Source organism: Papaver somniferum, chromosome 7, assembly GCF_003573695.1.
Source record: "Papaver somniferum cultivar HN1 chromosome 7, ASM357369v1, whole genome shotgun sequence".
Classification (NCBI taxonomy): domain Eukaryota; kingdom Viridiplantae; phylum Streptophyta; class Magnoliopsida; order Ranunculales; family Papaveraceae; genus Papaver; species Papaver somniferum.
Genome location: NC_039364.1, coordinates 33276455 through 33291412, shown reverse-complemented (window position 1 = coordinate 33291412; position 14958 = coordinate 33276455). Strand labels below are relative to the sequence as shown.

General features: G+C 36.7%; 1 protein-coding gene across 3 annotated transcripts; it reads left to right on the top strand.

The window, feature by feature from the left end:
- Positions 1-12118: 12118 nt before the first annotated feature.
- Positions 12119-14659, top strand: LOC113296921 (F-box/LRR-repeat protein At4g14103-like). Of its 3 annotated transcripts, XM_026545286.1 has the most exons (5): positions 12120-12317; positions 12878-13049; positions 13155-13833; positions 13973-14128; positions 14230-14659. In XM_026545286.1, the coding sequence occupies exons 2-5, from the start codon at positions 12892-12894 to the stop codon at positions 14380-14382; spliced, it is 1146 nt and encodes a 381-aa protein (XP_026401071.1). In that variant the 5' UTR covers positions 12120-12317; positions 12878-12891; the 3' UTR covers positions 14383-14659. The 3 variants fall into 3 exon arrangements, with proteins under 3 accessions (XP_026401070.1, XP_026401071.1, XP_026401068.1); XM_026545285.1 differs by having other exon boundaries at positions 12119-12317; positions 12888-13833; XM_026545283.1 differs by having other exon boundaries at positions 12878-13833.
- Positions 14660-14958: the final 299 nt, after the last annotated feature.

Genomic DNA, 14958 nt, shown 5'->3' with positions numbered 1-14958 from the left:
TCCTAATTTCTGTTAACATGTCTTGCACGTACCAAGGTGTGTTATGTGGTTGTTGGAGTGATCATTGTAGTAATTTGGAATCTCCATCGAACTATACCTTAGTCCATTGTTGTTGTATTACGATTCTTGCTGCTAACAAAAGACCCCATGTTTCTGCCATCATTGATGTTGTTATTCCTAATGGTGTTATCATTGCCAATAGACTTTTTACCGTGCAATCCCTATATATGACGCCTGCTCATGCTGGGCCTGGATGTCCATTTGCTGCTCCGTCTATATTGATTGTAATCCATTGCTCCTTTGGTGTCTTACATCCTACTAGGATTGTTTTCTTTGATGTTATGTAGATAGGTGCGTTGGTTGTTGCTGGCATTCCCGGATATAAAGGAAAGATGTGATGTTGCGCCCAAATGTATTCTTCAAACATTACTTTGATGAACTGAGTAATTTGAGTTGGTGTCAGTGGTTGATTCTTACAAACCCTAGCATTTATGGCTAGCCATAGATGCCATATTGTGAACCTGAAGATTGCTTTGGTTGTCTCTGGTAGTCGTTTTTTTGTTATGTCTTATATGTTTGCGAGTATCTGAATTTGGTTGTTCGGGATTTGGTTTTGTGGGGTTGTATTGTTTGTTGTGTTGGGTGAGTTTTAGTTTATGGACGGGTTAAGATGGAGTTGTGGGGATTGTATGATAAGATGCCATACCTGTCGTGCAGCTGTGCATTCGAAGACTATGTGTTGAGAAGATTGTAAGTTGCATGTTGGGCAGAGGTTAGAAGTGATGACATGGATGTGCGCAAGTGATATGAAGGCGGGTAGATCCTCGATGCTGACTTTCCACGAGAAAAGTCGAATTTTTGGTGGACATTGTAATCGTCAGATGGTTTTGAATGCCACAGAGGAGGTGCTGGTGGTGGACTGGTGGGCTGTATTGGTGGTTCCTTGTTGGACTATATTTTATGAGGTGGTATTTGCACCTTGATGTTGACGTTTTGTTGTTGTGGCTTGATTGAGTAGTTTGTAACCTGTTTTTGCCGTGTATATGCCTGTTTTTTAAAACGGTCGAATGATGTTGTTGGTTGTGGGTATATGGGTAGATGGATGCTAGTGATGTGGTGAGTAATGTCAATACCAAACATGTAAATTATGATATCGTGTTTCCACGTATTTGATGCTTGGTCTATGAGGTGTGCAACCGGGATGTCTGGTGTGTAGACTTGAATGATGTTGTTGAGGTGGTTGGGTATCCAGTTGCTGGCTATGGAGGTATTTTGGCCATTCCCAATTTTGAGGAAAATGTGTTCCTGCAAAAAAAAAAACTAGGTTGGCTAAACATTTCCAACTATGACTGGATGATGATTGAGGCTTTGGGTTCCGTCGAGAAAAATTGATCTGTTATGAAGGTATTCCCGTATATGGAAGAATATAGGGAATTATCATAGTAATGTATTTGCCACACTCTTTTGAGAAGTAGCACTTGATTGTGATGTTTATCTTATGCCTGCTCCACCCAGGGACAAATCTACAGTGGGGCCAGTGCCACTAGTTTTTGAAAAGTAAAAATTCCTATGTAATTTTCATTTAAAATTACTTTGTGCCCCCAAAATGTTGATGATAAATACTACCGGTAGAAAACCATATTTCTAAAACAACTTAAATTCTTTTCAAATGTCCAATTCCACGGGCTACAAATCCACTCCAAGATTAAGGAACGGTTGTAGATAGAATCCATATTTTCCCGAAACAAGATGATTTCTTTATGTTTCAATCTATACCGGTTATATTTATAAACAAGGATTTTACTCCTAAAAACTCAAAAATCTAAATTGTACCTTTTCTTTTTCTTTTTTCAATTACTAAATTTAAACATTGTTTTTTACTAATTGATAAAACTGGTTTAATTATGATGACGGGTTATGGATATTTATTTAGATTCGAACAATTCTAGTACATATTTAACTTAGTTTTATGTTGGCATATAGGATTTTCTCCCATTATATTTATAGTGGTGGTCTTCAAAAATAGGTTGTGCCCTCATTAAACTTTTCTTTGTAGATTCGCCACTGGATCCACCCTCCTCTTTTGGTTTAGCTAGGTTGTCCCAAGCAATGGGAAGAAATTTTTTGATGTGCTTGTCATGCCCCCAGAAAAAGTTGTGAACAATTTTGTCCATGTTCTTATGGATAAGAACGTGTGCAGGTAGCAGTTGGGTCTGCATAACATGGTTCGCTGTAGGTGTGAGCGAAGAATTGATGAGTAGTAAACTGACTGCTTGATTAACACATTCGCATATGCAACCTCTGGCCTTTCTTTCAATCCTTTGGAGAAGTTCAGCGAACATGTGTGAGTTTTTTCTTCCATTCTTGAATTGAATACCCCAAATATTTTGGATGGTGTGAGGTGGTGGGTATTTGGAAGGTTGTGGTTAACCATTGGGTGGTTTCTGGTTTGTTTTTTGTTCAATGGATGGGATGAGACTTCTCCCTGTTGATAAGTTGGCATGCTGAGGTTGTATAAGCTTGTAGAACCTTCTGGAGTGTGTTACAATATTATGGGTCCGCCATGCGTGTGATGAGAAGATCATCGGCATACATGAGGTGTAGGATAGGTACAATATTTTTGGATTTTTTTAACCCTCTTATATTGTTTTATTACTCTTGGTATCCAATATTAGAGGATAGTATCTCTGCACAGAGAATTAACAAATATGGAGATAACGTGTCCCCTTGACGTATACCTCGCTTTGACTGGATGTTTCCATGCGGGATGCTATTGGCATTGATGGAGTATGTCGCTGATGTAATGCACTGCATAATATAGCCGATGAACTGTGGCGGAAATCCTATCCTTTTCATTGTCATTTCAATGAAACCCCAATCAAGACTATTGTATGCTTTTTTGATGTCCAATTTTAATGCAATTTTTGGGTGATTGCTGGGGTTGTAGTCTAAATGTGATGAAATGACTCAGTTGTTATTGCGATGTTATCATGGATGACACAATTTCGCACGAAGGCACTTTGGAAGGACTTATGATGAATTGTAAAACGGGTATGATCTTATCTACTAAAATCTTGGCAATGATTTTGTAGACCACATTACAGAGCCCAGTGGGTCTAAAATGTGATGGTTTGGTTGGGTTTGGGATTTTTGGTAGGAGGGTTTATTGGCTCATGTAGATGGTTATGTTGGAATAAATGTACCACCATATCAGTTATTTGTGGGCATGTAGTCTCCCGGAGTAGTTTTAAAAAATTATTAGTGTAGCCATCTGGGCACGGTGCTTTATCCGATCCAATGAAGTGTAGAGCTTCTTTGATTGCTTCCGGTGTTACTGGTTGCAATAACTGTTGACACTGAGCATTCGATATCCTTGGTGAAATGCAATCGAAAAGTTGTATATCAATTTTAGTTGGTGGATCTCTGTATTGGTTGGAGAAATGGTTGACCAGTAGATCCGCTATTTCCACCGGTGTATGAAGCCACACATTGTTATCATACTATAACTGTTGAATGTGTTTTATTCTTCAGTGGATGGTTTCCTTGGTGTGAAAAAAGGTAGTGTTAAGGTACCCTTGTTTTATCCATTGGACCTATGACTGTTGCTTGGAATATGCCTCATAACAGTGGACCAGGACTATATGCATGTTTCTAGCATCCATCACATGTTGTATCCTGAATGATAATTGTGGTCCGCTGGTAGATGCACAATGATGTTGGGACTGTGCAATTTGGGCTTCTGATCCTTTGATCATAACTGGTAGATGCCCGAATATATGTTTGCTCCATGTATGCAGGTTCGAAGCTGTATTGTGCATGTTGGAAAGGAGATTTTGAGGTGGCAGTGGATGTTGTATTTCTTGCTAAGAATTGTCGACCACTTGTATGATCTTGGGGTGAAAGAAACAGATATGTTCTATCTTGAATTTATTTATTTGGGGTTTGATTATGGATTTTTCTTGTAGAAGCAGAGGCACATGATCTGATGCTATTCTTGGTAGATGTTTGACCAAAGCGTGAGGATGTAGTTGTACCCATTCTTGGTTTCCCAGTGCTTGATCAAGACGTTCCAATATAAAAAAGAAGAAGGTTTCATCTGCTTGTTGGACCATGTAAATGGTTCACCTTGGAATCCCAAATCAATGAGACCATTAGAGTTGATCACTTCTTTGAATAATTTTGCTTTGTTGAGTATCACAGGTTGGCCACCTTTCTTCTCGCTCTGATCAATAACCTCATTGAAGTCCCCTATCAATAACCATGGAAGATTATGATTAAGGATGATGGTGTTGAAATTCCTCCAGAGATCCCATCTTGCGAGTGGTTGTAGGGTTCCATATATGCCAAAGAATAAACAAGGAGATTGTTGTGTTGGTGAATTGATGTAGGCGTGAATCATGCTTTGATTTGCAACTAATATTTGGATTGATAAGTGGGAGGACCACATCAAAACCAACCCACCTTTTCGTCTATTACATGAAATAGTAAAACATCATCAAAACCTAAAGTAGTTTTTAGTGCATACGCACGAGAGTATTTAGCAAGAGTTCTGACAAAAAAGTAACATTACTCGGTGAGTTCGAGTGAGTTCACGCAGCTTTCGAACTATCAAGGTGGCACCTAGGCAGTTTCATGCCATGCAATTCATGATTCATGCGAGTATTGGTGAGCACCAGCAGCTCGCGGGATGCGACTTGGACATTAGCATCAGTCTCTTCATCAAGAGATAGTTTCCAAGATGGTTTGATTGTAGCTTGAGTAAAGTGAAGATCAGATATGGGAGGTGGTGTTGTTGTTTTCTTCTGCTGAAATTTTCCATGTTGAACTTGCCAGACCAATCTTTGTTTACGTGTTCTTGGTGTAGGCACTTCATGCTGAGGTTTCTGTCCTCTAAAGTGTTGTAGTTCCAATGTGGATAAGCTCATGTACTTCCTTATTTTCTCTGGAGGAAGGGGTGCTACAAACTCTGGTGTTGGGGCAATGTTGAGATGTTGTGGTGTGTTCTTCCTCTGATGGGTACCCTTCCTCTTATATGTTTTCGACGGAGGTATGTGAGCTGGTTTTAGGGATGGCTCTTCGATGTAGTTGTGTGTTATCGTTATTTATGGTAGGCCATATTTCTTAGTCACAACAATACTGACTAGGGAGTCCTTATTGTCGAGAAAGGACTCAAGTACCTACGAATACTGAGGTGTGAAAAAAATTGTCAGTGTATTAACACACCCCTGAGTGGAGGGATAAAAGATTGATAGTTTTCTTGGGCCAAACTTTCAGTGAAGTGTTGAGCATGAGGAGGTTGGTAGGCCGCGTTTTTTTTTTAAATAAACACTTTTATATTGATCCAGACATTGATACAAACTTATAGATACAGGACAAGGACAAGTACTGCAAATACAAAGCTAAGAAAACAAACAAACTAACAACCCTGAAGACTTAGAGAACACTGACAAGGACTACAAGAATAACTAAAGCATGATCAGACTTAGATCCACTGGCACAAGAACTAAAAGACTAAAAGCTTACAAGCACCAGTCAAGGAAATTAATCCTCCTGAATAACAACATCGTGCTGAAGAAAAGTCAGAATGCATTCTGGTGGATTGATATCCCAATGATTAGTACAGTTATTTGAACGAGAAAACTTAGCTAAAGCATTCGCTGCCTTGTTACAGACTCTATTAACAAAGCTAATTTAACATCCACTATGTCTTGGGAAAAACTTATACATTCATACATTATGAGTTGATCTTCCCATCTAATAGATTAATTATGTTGTTTTTTAACAGCTTCCATAACCCATTTGTTATCACCTTCCACTTGAATTCTACATAAACCTTTATCATAAATCCATTGTAACACCCTCAGCACAGCCAGAACTTCTGCCTGATCGATATCTCTTACATTCTTTGTCCAGGCCATGGCTTCCAAAAATTCTCCTAGATGATTTCGTAACACAAGAGAGAAACCAGCAAAGTTAGAATCTGGTAAAATAGAAACATCAAAATTTAATTTCAACCAATCATATGGAGGTGGTGTCCAAGAATTTCTAGGGTTTATAGCTATATGAAAGCTAGCATAACTATGTGAACTGCAACTATTATGTATGCATATGCGATGAGAATAGCAAAATTGAAAATTTTGTTGAATAATGACTGCAAGGTACTGAATTTTTCCCCCAAACAGGTTCATGCATCTACTTTTCCATAAGAACCACATAGTTATGATTGCCAAATTCTTGAGATTTCTTCTTTTCGTGGAAAGTTACGATCTTTTTTATCTGTCCAAGATTGAATCCATTGCGTGATATCTTCATAATTGTTAGCATCTTTAAGTATTGCAATTGAGACAGCAGACCAAACCTCTGAAGCAAAAGAACATTGAAAAAGAAGATGTTTGGTCGTTTGAATTCCATTAGAACACTGAACACATATAAAATTCTCAGTATTAGGTATTCTCTGAAATTTCTTCGCCACTGGTAACACATTCTTTGCTAGCTTCCATAAAAACATCTAGCATTTATAAGGAACTTCTACATGCCAAATCATTAACCACATTTGTTAGTGTTGAGCTGCGAATACTTGATTGTTCTGCTGCATGAGAATGGCCATATAAGTCGAGTTAACTGTAAATTTACAATTTCTAGTGAGAGACCATCGAAGCTGACTCTGAAGTTGACTGCTGAGGCATGATGATATTTTTGATCTGCTGAAGTTGATCAGGAGAACAAATTTGCTGGAGGTTATCAACCTTCCAACTTCTTGTTGAATGATTGATATACTCAGCCATTGTAATTTGAGAATCTCGAACATTGATAGGCTGATGTTGATAATCCTTATTAGAAATTCTGCTAAACCATTGACCTTGTATATTAATTTTTGACCCATCTCCAACTTCCCAAATATGATATCTTCAAATCCAACTTAATCCTCTTTGAATTCCATTCCATATCCAAGTACCTTGTTTCTTAATTTTGCCATACAAAGGATTATCATTATGAAAATATCTCGCTTGGAGAAGTTGCAACCATTTAGCTTCTTTTTCAGTCAGCATTAGTCATGCCAGTTTAGTAAGCAATGCTTCATTAAAAAATTTCAGATTTTTAAAACCCATCCTTCCAATTCTTTTAGGTTTACTTAAATCATTCCATCCAACAAAGTATCCACCTTGCTTAGAGTGCTTGTTACACCAGTAATTACGCTGCAAAGACTCAATTTTCTTGACTGATTTCTCTGGAATGTGCATACAACTCATCTGATAATATGACATGGTTCCTGTGACAGCTTGAATCTTAGTGCTTCTACCTGCTTGATTAACTAATTTACCCTTCTATGATTGTAGTCTACTATCCATTTTATTCACAGTTTCTGTAAAACAAGCATTCTTGTTACGACCCACAAACAAAGAAATGCCCAAATATTTTTCTGCCAGTGGCATTCTTGGCATCTGAACCATTTCTGAAATATTCTCCTTAGCTGAATCACTCAGATTATTGCTAAAATGAATACTGGATTTATTTAGACTAACCATTTTTCCCGAAACCATACAGAATTAAGAAATAATCTGCATCATGTTATTAATTGAGCTTCCGGAAGCCATTGAGAATAAAATGCAGTCATCTGCAAAAAAAAAAGAGAGGAATACTTGGACCTTTTATGTCTGGCTTTAATGGCTTGATTAACCCTTGGATTTCAGCTGCCTGCAACATTCTACTAAACGCTTCCATGCACATGATAAATATATAGGGAGAAATAGCATCACCTTGGCAAATTCCTCTTGTTGGTATAAAAAGAGGAGTAGGAGAGCCGTTGAGTAATATTGAAATAGATGGAGTGTTGATACATTGATGTATTAATGAAAACCATTTGTCATGAAAACCTAAACATTGCATAATTTTGATTATAAAACCCCGTTCCACACGATAAAAAGCCTTCGCCATATCCAATTTAATCGCTACTGCCCCTGGAAAAAATTTAGTTCTTTTCATAAAAGCAATGACTTCATGTGTTATAATGTTTCGACCAGGAACATATGCTGCTTACCATGGAGAAATAATCTTTATAAGCAACTTCTTCAATCAGTTAGCCAAAATCTTTGAAATAATTTTATATGAAATGTTGCAAAGACTAATGGGTCGAAAATCTGATGGAGTTTCTACACATAATTTCTTTGGTATTAAAACTTGGTAAGTGAAATTAATCTGTGGAAACATTTTACCAGATTGAAAAAATTCTTGTACCATGGACACCAACCCAACAACTTCATCCCAACAAACTTGATAAAATCCTGCTTGAAATCCATTCGGGCCTGGAGCTGCCCAAGCATTGATATGATGAACAACTTGTCTTATTTCTTCTCTAAATGGAATCTGTATAAGCTCTTCATTTTCTTTCAAATATATATATGGAGTGATTAAGTTAAATATTGGTGAGTCTTGTGATGGGTTACAAGAAGTAGTGACGGAACTGAAATGTTGTATGAGAAGCTTTTGAACATCCTCTATTGAAGAATACCATTGACCCTTCTCATATCTGATAGAATCAATTTGGTTCTGTCTCCTTCTGTAATTAGCTTGAGCATGAAAAACTTTTGTATTTCTGTCCTGACTACGAAGCAAATTGTTTCTTGACTGTTGATGACTAATATCAGCTTTGACATTGTACCAATTTTGAAGAGCTTTTTGCAGGTCTATCATAGTGTCTTGAGATGTACTTGAAGATGACTGAGATTCTCTAATTTGCTGCTGCACTGTTTTAATACGATCATCAATATTACCAAAATATCATTTCTTCCATTTACTGATACCTCTCCGAACCTACTGATGTTTCTTAGCAAACTGCATAGCCGAAGAACCAAAATGCTCCTTTCCCCATTCCTGCTGAATCAGATCTTTAAAGGTCTCATGTTAATCCAGGTCTCATACAACCTAAAAGGTTTATAGGTTCTGATAGATTGAGGTTTAGTGGATAATAAGATGGGAGCATGATCTGAGCCCAAAGGAATAAGATGATCGATAATAACATCTGGAAAGAATGAAATCCAATGGGTGGATGCAAGAGATCTATCTAATCTGGTTTGAACCAATTGAACAGTTTTACGCTTATTGGACCAAGTAAATGGATGGCCAGAAAAAGGAATTTCTTGAAGACCACATATATGAATAGTATCCTGAATGATCTCTAGTGTATAATATGTATGAGTAGAAAAGGAGTTTCTATCATGACAGGACAGAGTGACATTTAAATCCCCAATGATGATCCAAGGCAAATCCGTTTGTTTTCCCATATCCGCTATAGTCTGCCACTGATGTTTTCTTTCTTCTTGATAACAAGAACTATACAAACAAGTTAGAACCCATTATTAATTTTCTGGACCATTATGTAGAATAAAATTGACCATATAATCCGTAAAATGCATGAGTTCTATTTTAAAGTTATCTTTCCATAAGACTGCAAGTCCTCCAGCCTTAAACTTAGTATTATGACACCAGATATTTGGGTGATGCATACTTTGTAATAAAAAATATGCATTTTTATTTTGTTGTTTAGTTTATGAAAGAAATATAATGTCAGGGCTATATTGATGAATGCAATCTTTTAAATGATTTCTAATATGGTTATTCCCTAAGCCCTGAACATTCCATGCAAGTATACGCATTTTCAATCCTATAGTAGGCTGATTGCATATACTCCTCTTGCTGATATGCACTTCAAATTTGTTCTTGATCTGGATTATCTTGAAGTGGAGCACTGACATAACTACTTGTAACTGATCCATCTCTAGTACGCTTGTATTTCCTTGCTGTAGAAGATTTAGCCCCTTGATCTGATGCAGTATAGATAGTTGAAACATGAAAACCATCTTGTGGAATCTGAAATGGCTTCTTTTCCAACCTCTTTTTACTCCTAGTCTTCTTAAGAGAGATAAAGATCTTTTCACCCTTCTTATATTTAGAATTATTATCCCTAGGATCAATAACCTCACCAAAATCTTCTCCAAATTTGAAGATATAACTAGCAATAGTCTGCACATTTTCTGCTTTGTCTGAACATTCATTATCATCATGAGCTAGAATAAGACATGCAGGACAAAGTTTTTTAGGTTGTCTTTGAAATTAAATGGGAATCCATTGGGTTACTTTTGCTGCATTCTCTGACATTAATCCTCTCAACATAGGATTGTAAATATTAAACTCGATAAGAACACTTACAACATTTGTATCAGTAGGATTACCTTCTGGAATTAGTTTGAGAGGATTACCAAGGATGCTTGCAATTTTATTTTCAACTTCAACATTAAGAAATTCCGGTGGCAGCTTTTTGATGTCAATCCAAAATTGCTGAGTTGAAAAATCAATCTTTTCTGGGATTAGTGATGTATTCCACTCTCTAAAGATAGCTAAGGGCCCTCTTTTAGCACCGTGTTATAGCTTTGTCAATCATAAAACCTGAAGATAAACATATTAGTATCATGTCTTCTCATTTGAAAATGACCATGACCCCAAGCCATTGTAAGCTCCTGCTCTACTTTATCAGTCGTCGTTGGAAATTCACAGATTATTTTGCCAATGAGACTAACATCCCATTTCTTAATAATCGGGTGTAACTTGATGTGAGGATATCTAATGACTCTTCTAGTTTGATCATCTTCTTCCAAGTTGGTATTTTTGATCCGTTCTATAAGTTCAGATACTTCTCCTATGGATTTTCTAGTTGACATGGAAAAACAAAATAAAACTATAAAGGTAAACAAGTAGAAAAGCCAGTGCTGGTATAATTTAAACTTGAAACCTCCTCTATTTAAATAGAACTTACATATTTTGTGTCGAATACGTGTTGAGCATTGCAGATAACTAGTGCCACTTCTCATGAAAGAAAGTTGATGATTCATCATAGTGTGTTGGTCTTGATATCTGCAATCAAATTTATAAATCTTGCTTGTAAAGTCGGGCCATGAAGCATCACTTCTGAACACTTTGTCTTTTGCTATGTCGGAATGTAACAAATGCATCCTTATCACTTTGAACGCTTGAATACAACCTTTGGATGAGAACCTTTATCAAAGAGAAAGATCAAAAGTCTGCTAGCAATACCTGCTAAACATGACCAAACAACACCTTGAAATATGAGATAACAAAAAACAATGAAAATTATTTCAGATTGAAGAGGAAAACAACAAAATTAAAGAGAAATCATTATAAACTGAGATGTAGACTAAACATAAATCCCTTTTAAAACATTGCAGAGCATTGAAATCGACAGATTTGAGATAAGATTTAAAGAAAAATTGAAACTCAATTAGCCGATCCGGTCGCCGAGTTAATCGCCGATTCAGTCGCCAGAGCCTTCATCCTGAGTGATTTGATTTTTCAATTGTCTTTATCGGATAGAATGATGTCTGCTTCAACGAGTTGAAGAACACAACAATACTTGAAGGATTTGCAAATTGATGATTATCTTGACCTTAGTCAACGCGACGGCCGGTATTGATAGGGGTGGGACTTGGGTTGGGTCAACCCACCCAACCCATGCCCAGCCCGAATGTTTGGCGGACATGGGCAACGTATTTCAAAATTTTGGGCAAGCTCAGGCATAAATTTTATGAACCCGTGTTAAATTTGGTCAAGCATGGACACAAATGTTTCTAACCCAAACAACCCGCCCAACCCGAAGAACTATATATAAGATATTTTTATAATTTGGTATTATCATCTATTTAGAGAAATTTAAGATATTATCTTCAAATCTATTAATGAAAATATAAATTATATCTATCTCATTAATCATTCAATATGAAAAAAGTTTATATTATTGTAAATAATCTTCAGTTATTTGGAAATTTAAAATAAATGGAGCAATTAAATTTTAGTATTACTAAATTTATCATTATCACATTAACAAACTTGTATGTCTAGTGGAACTTGGGCCAACCCGAGGAACACGGGGAACCCGAGGAACATAATTTGGGCGGATTTGGACAACACCTCAATGGATTCCACGGGTTCGATGGGCAATCTGGACAAAGAATTCCTAGCTCGGGTCTGCTTCAGCCAACCCTTCAAACCTGCCCAACCAACCCAAGTCCCACCCCTAGCCCGTAGGTATCGATCATGAGAGAGAAAAATTTCCAATTGAACCAACATTCTCGAATTTCACTCTTATTAAGCTGTTCGCTCTCTTTATCTTTTGTGTCTATTCAATTGTCTCGTTCTCTTCATCTCTAGTTTCAAAAATCTCCCGTCTCTGCTACATCCTTTTGCCTGTCGTGATTTTCCTATACATTCCGAGAAAGTATCAGTACTTGGTCGAATCTGATCTAGAGGTAATTCACAGTTTCCTACCATTACTCACTCATATGATTGTTATTTTCCCTTTCCATTTAGTTAAGTTATTCCGCACCAAAAAAACCATCTTAAGGAGAGAATTGTAAAACCCATGCTCTAATAAAGTAGCGTTATCGTTTGTTGTTCATACAAAATGAATGATGTAGAGAATACATGCAATCGCTCTAATGTCTGAGATGAAATTGGGGTTTTGTTGGGACACCAACACCAATTAGGAAGATTAGTTATTTTAGGAATGAGTTTGTGTTTCCTTATTTGTTATTTTCTTAAGATTCAAGCTAGGTTCTCTATATAAATTCATAGTTTATTCTAGGGTTTATTCAATCAATTCTATCAATATTATTAAGAGCTTTGCTTAAACCCTTGGCTAATCCCCAATTCAAAGGATTTCTATCTTTTTTATATCGTTTTGGTCTCGAATCTTAACAGGTTTTCAAAATAAATAATGAAAACTGGATCTTAACAATAATTTTCTTCCATTAAAATGTGATAATTCAATATTTTTTGTTTTGTTTTGTTTTATTTTATTAATTTGAAGAGCATCACAGAGTAATGGATATGAAAAGGCAGAAGCTACTGGAGGGCCATAGTGACATGGATGAGGGTGAGGATAGAATTAGCAAGTTACCTGATTCCCTTGTTCATCACATCCTTTGTTTCCTTCCTACCAAGTCAGCCATTTGTACAAGCATTTTATCTAAGAAGTGGAGGTACAAGTGGATTTCCATTCCTAATCTTGATTTTCGGGTGTGGCGTTCTGCTACTAGCGAAGATGTTTATTTGGAGACTGATAGATTCATGGAATTTATGGATAGGGTACTGCTTCTTCGTGATATGTCAAAACTAAAGAAATTTTATCTAGTATGTGATGGACGTTGTGATCGAACTCGCGTAAATGCATGGATATCTGATATAGTAAAGTGTAAAGTTGAAGAGCTCATTGTCTGCAGCAAATCCCAAGTTCCATATAGTCCTTTTTTGTCTCCCTCCAGTATTTTCACTTGTGATTCATTGGTTCGTTTGACCATTAGTATGCTATGTGATCTCAAACTCCCTACATTGATTCATTTTCCGAGACTCAAGTTACTTCGACTTATGCATATCACATTTAGAGATAAGAACTTTTCTGAGGAATTCATATCCAACTGCCCAGTCCTTGATGAGTTGAGTATAGAATACTGCACCTGGGATGCGATGGAGGATTTTATAATGTCAGCTCCCAATCTAAAGACGTTACGCATTCAGGCTCCAAAAGGAGTGATCAGGATTAATGCACCAAATTTAACTCATTTTGAATACGAAGGTAGAATTGCAAAGGAATATGACGTGCATGGATTTTCATCTCTAGTTAATGCAGAGATTGACTTTTGCATGTACCTTGAGGACAAAGATGATATCGAAACAAGGAGAGAAGAATTAGGTTATGCTGTGATAAAACTTTTCGAACGCCTTTCGAGTGTTCGATTCTTAAAATTATCTTTCGAGACCCATAAGGTATGCTTGAGTACGATGTATACTTTCTTGCTTGTGTTGGCTTTAGATTGGATATACATGTTGAATTAGTTATTGATCTGTTCTGTGGTGTTATATGAAATCAAATGACTTGTATATATTTGGTATGCTTTGTGATTAGGCCCTCTCCCTTGTAGACAATCTCAATGCAAGGTTACCTGCATTTAACAACTTGAGATATTTGGAAGTGAGTTACATATGTTATTCTCGGTATTACAAGCCATTACTGTGCTTGCTCGAAATATCGCCTAAACTTAAATCAGTCAATTTTACGCATGTAAGTGCTCGACCTCTCAAGTTTTGAGTTTTCAAAAGAACTGTTATTTAAAAAGTATTCTCTAATTTTTGTCTAGACTTGTGACTTTTATTTTAATTCAGGGATTCGGTGGACGTCTATCTGAAAATGGCATTGAAGTAGTATTGCCTCCTATTGTGTTTTCAAAACTGAAGAAAGTAACATTTGGGTCATTCAAAGGGGACAAGATGGAATTGATTTTAGCAGAATTTTTTTTGAAGAATGCTAAGATTTAGAGAGCATGGTCATTTATACTTGTTTCAAGTCGCAGCAGAAGAAAATGAGAACTATGGAGCGGATGCTAATGTTTCAGAGAAGGTCCCCAAAGTGTAAAATTGTCTTCTCCGACGAAAAGCGATAGATATTGAAATCTCAAGTGAAGAACTTCTCTGGTAGACTTATAACCTTTTCTGTTTTGTTGCGAACTTGTTTTTTCGTGCATCCTGCTGTTATATTTCTGCCAAAGTGCACTTTCTCGGTTGTTAATCTAGTGTGTTTATTATGCTGTTGCAAGTCTTAATGTCTTATGCTTTAGTTTCTTTATAATCAGTACAACTTAGTTTTAGTATTATCTTCTGCTTCTTGCTCTTATTCTTCTGACCTTGTTATTATCTAGCTGATGCCACACCTCAACTGGTGCTAGTTTCTACAGTTGTCCTCATTGAAACCTGTGCTTAGCTAGCTGATACCACACTACTAAGTACTCTTTGAATTCTGCAGTACCTTGGTCGAATGTTTGCAACCCCGCTTCCTGAATTATCACCTTTGCTAACCTTTGTTGCTTACATAACACCACACCTTATTTTCATAGC

What these genes read in the sequence shown, in the direction of transcription:
- LOC113296921 (XM_026545285.1), top strand. Translation starts at nt 12,892, where the DNA reads ATGGATATGAAAAGGCAGAAGCTACTGGAGGGCCATAGTGACATGGAT. An exon ending in TATCTTTCGAGACCCATAAG is followed by an intron (nt 13,834 to 13,972) that starts GTATGCTTGAGT and finishes CTTTGTGATTAG; the next exon opens with GCCCTCTCCCTTGTAGACAA. An exon ending in AATCAGTCAATTTTACGCAT is followed by an intron (nt 14,129 to 14,229) that starts GTAAGTGCTCGA and finishes ATTTTAATTCAG; the next exon opens with GGATTCGGTGGACGTCTATC.